The sequence below is a fragment of the Mastomys coucha genome, unplaced genomic scaffold (genome assembly GCF_008632895.1).
Source record: "Mastomys coucha isolate ucsf_1 unplaced genomic scaffold, UCSF_Mcou_1 pScaffold20, whole genome shotgun sequence".
NCBI classification, from domain to species: domain Eukaryota; kingdom Metazoa; phylum Chordata; class Mammalia; order Rodentia; family Muridae; genus Mastomys; species Mastomys coucha.
In genome coordinates, this window is record NW_022196903.1 from 82,048,043 (window position 1) to 82,062,271 (window position 14,229).

The 14,229-nt window shown below is 47.5% G+C and overlaps 1 protein-coding gene across 1 annotated transcript in view; it reads left to right on the top strand.

The window, feature by feature from the left end:
• Ruvbl1 (RuvB like AAA ATPase 1) overlaps positions 1-14,229 on the top strand; it is a 34,272-nt gene that overhangs the window by 4,480 nt on the left and 15,563 nt on the right. Inside the window, exons 3-4 of the mRNA XM_031382500.1 lie at positions 4,711-4,843; positions 12,500-12,651. Of these exons, the coding sequence (XP_031238360.1) occupies positions 4,711-4,843; positions 12,500-12,651 (285 nt within the window). The remainder of the gene's footprint in view (positions 1-4,710; positions 4,844-12,499; positions 12,652-14,229) is intronic.

Below are 14,229 nucleotides of genomic sequence, written 5' to 3' on the forward strand. Positions count from 1 at the left end.
TAACTGCAGTAAGGCACTGTCCTGTCCTGCACTGTCCATTGGACTGAAGTTGAGAAGTGGGAGGAGTAGGACTGACAGACCCGTGTTGTGGGCTTGTCCATGCCTTATAGCTGGGAAGATGATTCTCTCTCTCTCTTTTTTTTTTTTTGACATTTGCTAAAGCCATTTGAAAATGGGGCTCCCTGCTATTCACTGCAGCATCTTCATCTTACCTCTAGCCTGACTCTTGCTATTATGAAGTTTATGTTATCATTTCTTTCAGTTTTTATAAATTAAAAATAATTAACTGAAGCCGGGCGGTGGTGGTGGTGCACACCTTTAATCCCAGCACTTGGGAGGCAGAGGCAGGTGGATTTCTGAGTTCGAGGCCAGCCTGGTCTACAGAGTCAGTTCCAGGACAGCCAGGGATACACAGAGAAACCCTGTCTCGAAAAAACAAAAACAACAACAACAACAAAAAGTTAACTGAAAAGAATTAGAAGCAGGGCTAGGAAGAGAATGGTTTCAGGAGCATACCTTTCAAGGGAGGTGTGGGGAGCCCTGTCCACTGCATGGGGGGTTCATGTTCGAGCTTAACTGATGTGTTTTGCTTTTGCAGTGCTGGGTGTTGACCCCAGGACTTTGTGCACGTCAGGCAAGAGCTCTAACGCTGAGCTACTCTTCTGAGAAAGGGTCTCACTGACTTGTGCCCAGTGGTAAGAAACTCCTGTAGCTCAGGCTGGCATTGTTCTCTTGTCTTAGCTTCTCAAGTAGCTGGGATTACAGGCGTGTGCCTTGGAGTATGAGTATGCCTTCAAAAATAACAAAGTTGATGTTTGTTTTCTTTTGATTTTTAAATGACAAACAGCCAGCCATGGAGATGGGGCAGTAGGAAACATGCTTGTCTTTTTTTTTGTTGTTGTTTTTCTTTTTGTTTTTGAGACAGGGTTTCTCTGTGTAGCCCTGGCTGTCCTGGAACTCACTCTGTAGACCAGGCTGGCCTCGAACTCAGAAATCTGCCTGCCTCTGCCTCCCAAGTGCTGGAATTAAAGGAATGTGCCACCACTGCTCAGCTTTTTTTTTTTTTTTTTTAATGTATGTGGGTACCCTGTCACTGTCCTCAGATTACAGATGGTTGTAAGCCACCATGTGATTACTGGGACTTGAACTCAATACCTCTGGAAGAGCAGTCAGTGCTCTTAACCACTGAGCCATCTCTCCAGGTACACGTGCATGAGGGTCTGAAGGCAGCATTTACCTCAGGTCCTAGTGCTGAGGAGGCAGGAACAAGAGGACTAGCCTGTCTGCTTGAATCAGAATTTGCATCTGAGATCCTATCTCAGAAATTAAGGTGGAGATGACTTTTAGGGCACTTCTAGAGAACGGAGTTTGGTTCCAGCACTCACAGTGGGTACGTTACAAAGTGTCTGAAACCCTAACTCCAGGGTTTGGATGCCCTCTTTGGTCTCTGTGGATATGTGAATACATGTAGTGTACTCATAGACACATGTGTACACATTACAAAAAAGGTGGAGCCGGGCAGTGGTGGCGCATTCCTTTAATCCCAGCACTTGGGAGGCAGAGGCGGGCGGATTTCTGAGTTCGAGGCCAGCCTGATCTACAGAGTGAGTTCCAGGACAGCCAGGGCTATACAGAGAAACCATGTCTGGAAAAAACAAAACAAAACAAAACAAAAAGTGTGCACCACCACCTCCCAGCAACACTGACATTTTTGAAATATCCAGAGCAGTTGCTTTGTTGAAGTCTTTGTGGCTGTCCTATGGTGCCTCTCTGACTCTTGCCTCTATTTCCAAAACTTATCATTCTTTGTTTTGTTTTGTTTTTCCCCTTCAAAATCTATCTTAGGATGGGAGACACTCTGTGCCTTATTTAGGAAAATTGCCCCTCCCATCCTTTTTTTTTTTGCTTGTGGAGTTGGTTGGGTATGGCAAATCTAAGAGGCTTTTTGCATTTCCTCAGACTGTGGGCTTCCTGAGAGGTTAGTGAGGAACCCTGCTCTGTAGGTTTCTGGACTATGGGGTCTAGCACAATTAGTGTGTGTGCATGCGTATGCCAGGGACTTGAACTCACTTGGAGCTAGGACAGAACCCCAGTGGGTTCATGCCTTGTACCTCAGGTAGGTTCCCTGGTGGCTCATCTTTTTTGCCTTTCTGTGGTCCTGTTTCTATTCATGAGTTTCTATTTTAACGTTGTGTGTTGTCAGGAGCTAGATTCTGCAGACTTTCTTTTCTTTCTTTTTTTTTTTTTTGGTTTTTTTGAGACAGGGTTTCTCTGTATAACCCTGGCTGTCCTGGAACTCACTCTGTAGACCAGGCTGGCCTTGAACTCAGAAATCCGCCTGCCTCTGCCTCCCAAGTGCTGGTATTAAAGGCATGCGCCACCACTGCCCGCACTCTGTAGACTTTCATTCATGGCAGAAGTTGTCCAGGGTCCTTATATGTCTGGGTGCTTTGTGGACTCCTGAGTTTTTTGTGGAGTTGGTTCCATGTGGCTCTCATGTAAATCTTTTATTCCTGTGTGATACTGGGACAATTTTCTCTGAGGAAATGTGAAGAACTCAGTCCTTGGCCTTACTTTGTAAGCTTTTCTGATTTGATAAGTGTGAAGACGTGTCGTCTGAGGAGAGATTGCTCGTGTGCCTGCAGATGAGGCTGCTACCCTTTGTGGAGAGGCGGCGCACCTTTACTGTGCTGGTGCAGCTCCTTTCCTGAAGACCTCATGCTGCTGACAGTGGGACGAGTGCTTGAACCCTACAAAGCCACCCTTCAGATGAGATTGAAGTAAACCTGCCCAGCCTTCTTTCAGGAGCAGCTTCATGGCAGTCACATGGTGTGCTCACACAATGGAAAATAGGAGCTCTGGGCAGTGCTTGCATCTTGGCTGTCTGGCCTTGAGTAACCTGTGTTTCAGTTTGTTAATCTATAAAGTACAAAGCAGGACCTGGGCACAAAGGTACACGCCTGCAGTCTCTGCACTCAGGCTGTGGAGGCAAGAGTACCAGGCCAGCCTGAGCTAGGAAGTGAGTACTGGGCCAGCTAGATGGTAATTTGCTACCATACTCTACCTGTCAAAAAATAAAAAGAAACCATCAAAACAAACAGCAAAGCAAAACCTCAAACCAAAGCAAACGAGAACATGAAGTTGTTGGCCTATTAGAGGTCTGTGACATAGTTACTTACAGTGGTGGACAGGAGGACTGGGCAGGCACCTTCTGGGCTTTCCTTCTAGGGCCCTTCACCAAGAGGAAACTGGAAGTGGGAGCACTCCCCTTGAGTGTTCCCTGTCTAATCATGCCAAGCATAGTGGTGGCCACTTGTGAATTAGACTGGAGGGAAAGGGGCTGGTGAAGGGCAGTCTTGGACATCGAGGCCAAGGATGGAGAATTGAGGTCTGTGGAACTACTTAGAAGAGGCAGAGTGACTAGGAAAGAGGCAGAATTAGGGTAGGAGGTGGGCAAGCTGGCCCCTAGCCCCCACCCATGTCTCCTGTCAGAATGCAGTCCTCTCTACCCTGTCTCAGCCCAGACATCCTTGCTCCTAGAATATCAGTGTTACTGTTGTCTGCTCTGGGCTCACAGACTCAGGTGTGCTTGGGCTGCGGCAGGGCAGCTGTGTTCCCAGATGCTCTGGGGCTGAGGCGGCTGTGGTAGGGAGGTCCCTGCTGCTGTTGGCTGATGAGAAGCACGTAGAACCAGTTTGTGGGCAGCTTTTTTGCTACGTGAGATCTAGCCTAGTGCGTTAGTCTTTCATGTGACTGACCAGCTCTCCAGGGCTGTCACTCCGAACAGCTGCAGAGTTAGCACTACTGTCCAGTTTCTGTCTCACAGGCTACTTCTTTATGCACTTCACTGTATGTTCACTTGCTGCCAGATTCTACTGTCCTGAAACTGTCACCAAGGGACTGAAAGTAGGAAGAGCACCCCTGGCAGACCATTTACGATGATGCTTCAGAGTTCTCTCCAGTCAGGGCATTAGCTTCAGAGGCTGTGGCATCTGTGAGTGCTCTCAGTTGCTCTCGGTGTTTGCCTTTCACCTTTCGTATTTTCCACAGCTCTCTCCTGGGTATGGCCTTGCTTAACCTCTGCCTGCTGTAGCTGGGTTACCAGCAGCCATTTGTATCTCACAGAGCATGCTAGTGTGTCACAAAAGTCTGCCTAAGGTTTCGTTCTCTTATAAAATGAACATTAAGTTGACGCCTTCCTTAAGTGCTGATTTCTACTAGCATATAGGTTGGTGTTTGTGGTAGTTCTTTTTGACTGTCGAAAGCAGAAGGCATTGTGTCGGGCCTCACTGTGGCCTGAGGAGACAGGCTGGGTGCTGTCTGAGGTTGAGAGGGAACAGTCAGGAGGGTGGTGCTGTTTCTGCTGAGAACCTGTTCTGAGACCCACTTCAGTCCAAGCATGCCTGTTTCTAGGTTGTGGCACTGTTATTAACCCGTCTTTGTTCCCTCCTTGGTAGAGTGGGGAAGACAGTGGAATTGCTTAGATTGAGGTTCGTGGGAAGTACTTGCAGTCAGGCCTTTACTGGGGAATAGCTCCGAAGCATGGTGGTGGTCCAGGCTGGGTGTGTTCTGCAGAGAGTGTGCACAGAGACCCTCAGACCCTGAAATGTGCCTGTGAAGGTGGAGATGGGACAGTACTGTTCCTGGCAGATGCTCTCTTAGTAACCCACGTCTCTAAAGCAAATGTTTTCTCCTCCTTGTCCTCCGCAGACAGCCTTGGCCCTTGCTATTGCTCAGGAACTGGGCAGTAAAGTCCCTTTCTGCCCGATGGTGGGTAGTGAAGTGTACTCAACTGAGATTAAGAAGACAGAGGTGCTGATGGAGAACTTCCGCAGGGCCATTGGTGAGTGTGGGGAGGGCAGCCGTCGGTGGGTGGTGAGTGTGGGGAGGGCAGCCGTCGGTGGGTGGTGAGTGTGGGGAGTGGCTTTCTTCTCCAGGTGCCTTGCAGCTTGGCTGTGAAGATGCTGTGTGACAGCTTGTAGCTGTTTCTCTTTTAACATTGTCACTGTGTTTGCAAGTTAATGACAAGACCTCAATGTTCTGACCAAAATGCTTTAGCACTAGAGCATACGTGGAACCAGTTATGGCCCTTGGCTTCTTCTTTTTTTTTTTTAAAGATTAAATAAATCTTTATTTATTCATTTATTATATGTAAGTACACTGTAGCTGTCTCAGACACTCCAGAAGAGGGCATCAGCTCTCATTATGGATGGTTACTAGACACCGTGTGGTGGGATTTGAACTCAGGACCTTCAGAAGAGCTGTCAGTGCTCTTAAGCGCTGAGCCATCTCTCCAGCCCTGGCCTTTGGCTTCTTCACATGGTAAGAGTAGATGTAAGTCAGGATCAGAGGGTAGCTTAGAGGTAGGGTGTGGTTTCATAGGCAGAGCTCCAGGTTTGATCTAACAGCAGCCTCCTCAGGGAAAGCTGTAGCTATATAGTGATCTTTGAGACAGGATCTCACTATGTAGTCTTGGTTGGCCTGAAGCTTGTTGTGTAGACCAGGCTGGGCCCAAATTCACAGAGATCCACCTGCCTCTGCCTCTGCCTCTGCGCATCTCTGCCCCTCTGCCTCCCAAGGGCTGGGATGTACTATCACACTGACTAAAGAAATCTCTTTCAATACATGTATACATGTGCATCAGGCTTTTTTAGTGCCTGTGTCTAGCTTTTTTAAAATTTTGTTTTTTGAGGCAGGGTTTCTCTGTGCAGCCCTGGCTGTCCTGGAATTCACTCTGTAGACCAGGCTGGCCTCCCAACTCAGAAATCCACCTGTCTCTGCCTCCCAAGTGCTGAGACTAAAGGCGTGTGCCACCACTGCCTGGCTGTGTCTAGTTTTTGAGAGTGACTGTCCATTCAATAGTTTTTTTGTATGTAGCCCTTGCTTTCTTGGAACTCACATCTGCCTGCTTGCTTCTTGAAATAAAAGACGTGTGCCACCACCACATGGCCCATTAAATAGGTTTTGACTCAAGCCACTCATTATGTGAACTGCCTTAGCATCTGGTCCTTAGTGGTAGGCTAAAGAAGTTGTAGCCTTTCAAAGCAAGAACACTGGGGTCTGGCTAAGCTTTAAGACTTGTGATGCCAGCCACTTAGAGCCTACGCTGCCATTACAGTGCCAGGCTGTTCATTCCCCTAGCCAAGCTTCTCTGTTTGCATTGGCATTTGGGGAAACAAGTCTTAGAAAGTTAATTAACTTGGCTAGTGTCACGACTACTAAGTGGCAGAGCTGATTGGAGCGCAGGTCTGCCGGCTGTTTGCAGCCTGGGCTTGGAGATTGGCTGTGGGAGAGAATGGCCTCCCTGAGTTAACTCTCATCCATAGGACTGCCAGAGTGATCTTTAAGCCCAGTGTCTGTTGGTCTAGTGCTAGGTGTGTCCTCAGTTTCTATGAAGCTATGGAAACGTGGGCTCTAACTGTGTGGGTGGCCCATTTGTGAAGGTAGATATTTAGGTTGATTTTCAGGTTTTGGTGTTTAGAAACAGGTTGGAGAGAGCATGCTCAGGTGTGCCCCTCTGCACATCTGCTGAGAGCAGGTTGCAGACAGAGACACCTGTACCAGGTTGCCAAACTCTGTGAGGTATATATACAAGTGTCTGTGTTCAGAGGCCAGAGGAGGGTGCTGTGTCCTGCTTTGTCCTCTGCCCCATACTCTTCAGACAGGTTCACTGAACCCAGAACTAGGTTGCTGGCCTTTAAATCTCAGCCATCTTTCTTTCTTTGCCCCACCCTCTCAGTGCTTATCCCACCAAGCACAGTTTTTAACATGGGTGCTTGAGTCCAGACTCAGTTCTCTATCCCACTGAGCCACCTCCCTATCTCCCAGAAAAGTACCCCCCCCCCAACCTCCCCAAGACAGGGTTTCTTTGTAGGTCCTGACTATCCTGCAACTTACTTTGTAGGCCAGGCTGACCTTGAAGTCTTGAGTTCTGGGATTGAAGGTGTATGGCTAAAAGTACTCTTTTCTTTTAAAAAAAGGTATTTAATATTATTACTGGGGGAGTGTACATGATGTATGTGTAGGCATACATGCTGTGGCATGCAAATGGAGGTTAGAACAACTTTATGGAGTTGGTTTTCTCTTATTCTTTACATATCTTTATCTTCGTAGGATTCAATTCAGGTTGCTGCTAGCATAGAAACCTCTTTACCTAAGCCCTCCCCAGAAGTAATTCCTTTTTTTTTCTTTGTAAGATTTTATTTTGTGTGTGTGTGTGTGTGTGTGTGTGTGTGTGTGTGTGTGTGTAAAAGAAGTATTAAGGAAATGTACTGGACTACTAGAGGTAGGTAGGAAAGGAGATAGTCTGCTGCTATGGGCCAGGGTCAGGGCTTTACCCTGAGTTAAGCCAAACAGTTAAGTGTAAGATGCCTGTGGGCTCTAGTCCAGCTCTGCAGTTCTGCTCATGGAGCATGGCAGAGGGAGACCCACTGGGGTCTGAGCAGGAGGTGGTGCTAGAGGGGTGGGGTGGTGACTAGATTCAGGAGAAGTTTATGGTACAGTTGGATCTTGGGGTTTATAGAAGGGTTGGTTATGGGTACAAAGATGGGGGCAGATGATGTCTCTGAGCTCTGCTGTGCTTGTGTTTGAGATGATAGGAAATATGAGGGTGTGGAGGTGTTCACAGTTGGTGGGGATACAGAAGGGGTATGAGTCTTTGCGGCCCCAGACCTGGCAGGTAGTGGCTGGTTCATGAGAGAAGCAGATGGCCTCGAGGAAGATCAAAGCTTTTTAACGAAAGCTATGTGATGCTGCCTCATCTTGCTGTGTTCCTGTTTGCACTCTGAGAAAGTTCATTTTTAGGTCTTTTGAGGGGTACTAGGCCACATCCATCACCTGGGTGACTCCCGCTTTAAGTCAGAGGCATTGGTTTACAGTTTTAAAAGCTACAGAACTGCTGGAGAAGGCAGCTCAGTGGTTAGGAACCTTGCTGTCCTTGCTGTCCTTGTAGAGGACCTGAATTTGGTTCCTAGAACTCACCCACATCCACCAGTCATCCAGTTCTGGGGCATCCAAGGCCCTCTTGTGGCTCAGGACACCTCCGCTGTGTGAGGAGACACAGAGACACATAAGCAAAATAAGCCTTTCAAAAACCTGCAGAATATTTCTTACTGGAAATGTGCTGCTCCCTTCTGTAAGCAGAACAGTGAGAACTTGAGTGAGCTGTGAAATGGAGCTCATGCCAGTGCCCCTTGGCCCATATATGTTCCAGTACCATGGCTCTCCCATCTGCTTCCTGCTTGGTGAATGATAGCTAAGACTGTATCATTTGGTTGGCAGTGGTGGCGCACACATTTAATCCCAGCACTTGGGAGGCAGAGGCAGGTAGGTGGATTTCTGAGTTCGAGGCCAGCCTGCTCTACAGAGTGAGTTCCAGGACAGCCAGGGCTACACAGAGAAACCCTGACCTGGTTGGTCCGCCTCTTGATCTCAGCAGGAGCCATGCTGTGTGCTGTGCTGACTCGCTTCGCCTCCATGTGCTCCTTTGTCAGCTCAGCCAGTGTTGTTGGGGCAATGTGTTCAGTGGGCTTCATGATGGTCTGAACAGCAGCAGAGGTGGCTCACGGGCTCTCCAGGGCTGGAAATCTTGCTGAGAAGTAGTTTTTGTTCTTTTTTTTTTCTTTTTTTGGTTGGGTTTTTGGAGACAGGGTTTCTTTGTATAGCCCTGGCTGTCCTGGAACTCACTCTGTAGACCAGGCTGGCCTTGAATTCAGAAATCCGCCTGCCTCTGCCTCCCAAGTGCTGGGATAAAGGGGTACGCCACCACTGCCCGGCTAGTTTTTGTTCTTTTTGTTTGTGTTTTCCTTCCCTTCTTTGTGCCCTTTCCCATGTCTCTTCCTTGCTCCCTTTAATTTTTAAGATGGGGTCTCACTGTGTTGCCACAGTTGCTGAGCTTAAGAGGGGTCCTAACTTACCCCAGCCTGGCAAGCAGCTGTGGCCTCAGACATCCTACCCATCACACTTCAGTTGTTAAAGTTGGGCGAGTTACTTTCTCTTTCCTTTCTCTGTGATGTACTGCTGCTGCTGTCTTCCTTCCCTCCCTCCTCTTTTCCTTTCCTCCCTCGTCTCCTCCCTCTCCCTTCTTTCTATTGGCATTTGAGACAGGGCCTCACTTTGTAGCCTCCCTGGCCTTGACCTCAATCCTCCTGCTTCCATTTTCCTAGTGCTGGATTGCAGGCCTTTGCCACACCCAGCTCCCTATAGTTCTCTTTAACTCACTAATTATTTAAATCACAAGTTATTACATTTGCTTTAAATATATGGATAGTTTTAAATTTTAAAAATTGATTTTAAAATATTTTGCTGACATTGACAAAGTTTGAAAAAAAAAAAGAGCATCAGGTAGGAGTGTACATTTGGATGAACCCTGAAAAATACAGGTGAATTACCTTAGCACCTGGCCGTGGTTTGGAGTTTCTGAGGGGTGGGGGTGGGGATGCGGGGGGGGGGGCAGCGGTTGCCTATCTGTTGATGGGAACAAGGTAAAGAAAAGTTTCTCCATCCTTGAATATCATGAAAGGGCAGGCCATTGACTGTCTTCAGAAAGGAGGCCTGCTCATCCCCCTGCCCTGTGCCTTTGAATTCTGGTGAGGTTGGCAGAGGGGGTTGGGAGGGAAACTGTATACTGACCAGAAATGAAAAGCCACGAGTCTGTGCTATTTCCTTGATGTGATGAAGGTCCCTGTCAGGGGTTCAGAAACCTGAGCCAGCAGATGAAACCCGTCATTTGTGTCATTTCTGCCAGAGATAGCACCGCTCGGCCTTTCTGGTAGCAAACAGCAGGTCTCATTGTCTGTCATCCACACCCCTGCCTGCTTGTCAGCACAGAGCAGCGGCTAACAAATAGAGGCACCAGTGAACGATGGGCGGCCTCTGCCCCTCCTGCAGGAATTTTGGGTTGCAGTCAAGGGTGCTGCTCTTAGGGGATATGTAAGATTTGTTGTAAGCTCACTGAAAAGGACAGTTCCTGGGTTGTCACAGTCCTCCGCTGCACTCTGTTCCCAGTACTCAGGAGCTGAGAATTGGGTAACTAAAGCAGCAGTGTGGCCCTTGCTTGGGGCTGTTCCAATGCCCCCATTTGTAGGCTATCAGGTGGATGGTGGACTGGACTATTGGAGTGTCTGTCCTGATTAGGTTTCTGGGAGAAAGCTGGCCTGAGCCCATGATAAGGTAATGGCCACATTTGAGATTCAAAGGTGATAGAGAGCGTTCACACCCTGCCGGTGTGGCCTTGTGAGATTTCCATATCAGACAGGTAGCTGACTGCCAGGAATTGGCATCCTTCAATCAGGAGCAGCCATCATCCCCACTCCCTTAAGAAGAATGGGCATTGTTTACTCTCTCCACTGTGGCTCTGCTGAGCCTAACTTTAGAGTCTTCTGCAGAGCTTATTATATATTTGGAGTGGATGGTGTGGGCACAGATGGGTTTTGAGATGGCAGTGTCCCTTAAATGGGCATGGAGGTGAGAACCATGACCACAGAGCCAGCAGAAGAGCTGAGCAGTATTCTCAGCGATGTCTGCAGCTCCCTCACCAGGTCCCACAGTGGTGCTTGCTTATACTTTACCTTCTAAACTGACTTAGTGTGCAGAAAAACATCCCTGTTCTCAGTCCTTGTCCCTTTCCACGTGAGGGATGGTCTCGATTTCTCACACTGTGGAGAAGTCACGCCTGCTTTTGGACTTCACATTTATTTTCTTCTGCCCTAATGCCGCCTTTCCCAGTGTGTTCTCTGTTTAAGATTCATCTGTACTGTTGCATGTAACTGCTAGGAGCCTGTGTGAGCGTACCATAACTTCATTTTCTCTCCCACTGTTGTCAGACTGCTTGGCAGTTGTAAGTGATGCCACAGTGATTGTTATTGCCTGTGCCACTTAGTTATGCCTGTCCCCATGCTTCTGGCCATGCACTTAAGGATGGTAGGCTGTAGCAGATCATGCCATGCTATTTACATCCCCACCAGCAGAACATAGACCTTAGTGTAGCTTTTCAGACCTGAATTCTTGGTATCACATGCCTTTCTGCTGTTAGCATTCTGGTGGAGGTTGGGAGTAGTGTTTGGTTTTCTTTTTAACTTAACCATGGAAAGTGTATAAAAGTCATCAAGTGTGGCGTCACCAGCTTCAGCACACAGTTGGAATGGCGTAAGGCTTCATTAGTCCCCTTCAAGATTATTTTAAGGTTATTTTGAAGCAAATTGTAGATCAGGCTTCTGGTGCGTGCATGCGTGTGTCACATGTGCCTCCTCATTCCTTTCCAGTGAGGTTCCAGCAGGCAGCTGAATCTTCCCTATATGACATTCTGTTAACATTGTTACAAGTTAAATTCAGGGCTGGATGTGACAGCATATATGTATAATTCCAGGACTGGGGAAGTGGATTCCAGAGGATTAAGAGTTTAAGATCAGGCCTGGAGAGATGGCTTAGCAGTTAAGAGCACTGACTACTCTTCCAGAGGACTCAGGTTCAATTCCCAGCACCCATATAACAGCTCACAACTGTCTGTAACTCCAGTCCCAGGGAATCTGACACCCTGACAACACATGTACAAACAGGCAGAATACCAATATACACATAAAGTGAAAAATAAATAAATGCATATACTTGAGAATGTGTTAGCATATGCACACACCATGGTGTATGTATGGTCATCATCCTTTCCTTTCACCATTTGAGTTCCAGAGATCCAACATTCAAGGGCAGTTAGGATAGTTCAGTGGTTAAAAGTACAGGCCTAATTACCTTCAGTCAACTCCCAGAATCCACTTGGTGGAAAGGGAGAAATGACAGGCAACTTGTCCTCTGACCTCCACACATACACACATGTGTGCCCAAACAAAATAAGTGTTTTAAAAAAAAATTTTTTAGGTTGAAATCAAGGACCATGGGAGTGGCTCAGTCTTGTGCTACTCTTGCAGAAGACCTGAGTTTAGTTCCCTGTATTCATGCAGGGTGACTCACAGCTGCCTGTTCCAGGCAAACCCAATGCCAGGGCACCCACTGCCCTTTTCTGGCCTGTGCAGGTACCTGCAGTCACATGCATATCTTCCCACAAACAAACATGCACACACATAATTAAAACAAAAAAAACAATTTTTTTTTTTTTTTTTTTTTGGCTTTTTCACGTCAGAGTTTCTCTGTGTAGCCTTGGCTGTCCTGGAACTCACTCTGTAGACCAGGTGACCTTGAACTCAGAAATCTGCCTGCCTCTGCCTCCCAAGTGCTGGGATTAAAGGCATGCGCCACTACAGCCCAGCCAAAAACCAGTTCTTAAGGTTGAGCAGTCAGATCTCTCTCCTGCTCTCTGCAGCACCTCCAGTTTGCATTTGTGGCTCTACTGTTTTTCTGTCCACAGTGATATCCTCCCTCCGCTTATTAAGGTTGGTTTATCATAGATGTTTATGACTAGGAGTTTTAGGATGTAGGTGTGTGAGAGAAATGAAAGGTGGTGTCTAAGACATGGTTCTACCTCTCATGGTCCATTTGCCATCTCTTTCAGGGCTGCGGATAAAGGAGACTAAGGAGGTTTATGAAGGAGAGGTGACAGAGCTCACTCCCTGTGAGACAGAGAACCCCATGGGTGGATATGGCAAAACTATCAGCCATGTAATCATAGGGCTCAAGACTGCCAAGGGAACCAAACAGCTGAAGGTAAGTATGTGGAGCTCTTACCTTAACTGCCCAGTGCTGTGTGGCTCTGGGAAAAGTGTTCTGGGTTCTGGGCACTGTGGCTGTGGAGCTGCGCAGGTCATTGTAGGGTGTTAGGTCACAGATGCAGTGCCTAGAGTGCTCTGTCAGACTTGTAGAGCAGGCAGCTCCTGGGCCTCAGAATCTCACAGCAGCCCCTGATAGGCTTCCATGGTTGAAGCTCAAAGGTTGCAGTGTACTGAGTGGGACTTTGTGTCTGACTCCTGAGAATCGTTCTATCATCCTTTAGGACACAGGCAGGATGCTTGGAATCAACTTTAAAGTTAAAGAGAATCGTACATGAAGTGGCATGGTCTCTGAGCAGCTGCTTGTTTGTTAACTGGGAGTGCTAATTGATGATCTCACGGAGTACTAGGGGTAAAACTTATATTTGTCATAGCTCTGCATTAGTTATTAACATGACTGGTAAATGCCTCCCAGGGTGTGTTGGGCCTATGCTGACAGCATCAGCAGATGCTTCCCAGACTGTCAGTTCATGTGTGTACACATACCAAAGCTCCCTGTCTTAGAGGTAAATGAGCAGCTGCTCATAGAGGCCAGAGGAGCCTGCATTAGCCCACCCAGGGCACATGGCAGGTCAGCTCTGCTCTCGCCCATTATGCTGCCTGCCTTGCAGCTTGCTGTAAAACCCAACAAGTCATTTGGGCTCTCAGGACTCAGCTTTTCATCGAAGCTGCTAGATCAACTGGGTAATTTCTGTCTTTACTCCACTCTGATGTTTCTGGTTCTGTGATTCTGTGAGGTTGTTTCTTGGTCACTGTTTTATGGAGAGCATAAAAATGTCACTTCTTCAAAGAGCCATTTCTCTTTTTCCTAACGGGGTTCTTCATCCCATCCCAGGAGCTTGCCTCGGCAGATGTCTCTCTGCCAATGCTCAGACTGTGTTCTGTACTGAGGGGTCTCCTAGTGGGAGGCATTACCTTTTAGTGATCACAAACAGCATAAAGACACTTTGGAGGAAGACACACACACGCACACACAGTATATTCTTAAGTGTATCTTATATTTAAAAACCTGCAACTTAAATTTGACCTGACCATAAAGCCATCTGACAGTTTATTGAGGAGAATAAGGGGAAAGTTTAAAAAAAAAAGTAGCAAACATGTCTATATCTTGATACTTGGAGCAAATGTAGATATTGTCCAGAAGAACCAGAAACACACGGTGGGTGGTCTAGTGTGAAGGGCGTGTCTCAGTTTGTTCAAGGAGTGTGAGTGTGTGCTTAGTCTTCTCCCAGGCCCACCTTGCACACTTGGTGCTCATTGTCCTGCTACGCAGTGCCTGGCTGGCAGCTTCTCTCCACCCAGCAGCAAGGTAGATGCCTGGCTTTGCAGCTGAGGTGGTTAAGTGTTCCAGGGCTCCATTGAGGTCAAATTTAAAATATAGTTCATTGCTTTTAAGTATGCATCATAAGGATTTAAGTATACAGTCACACAACCATCACCACAGTCTAAATTTAGAATGTTTCCATCACCTCCAGAAGAAACCTCAAGCTACTGATGGTGCCTCCCAGCCCCACCC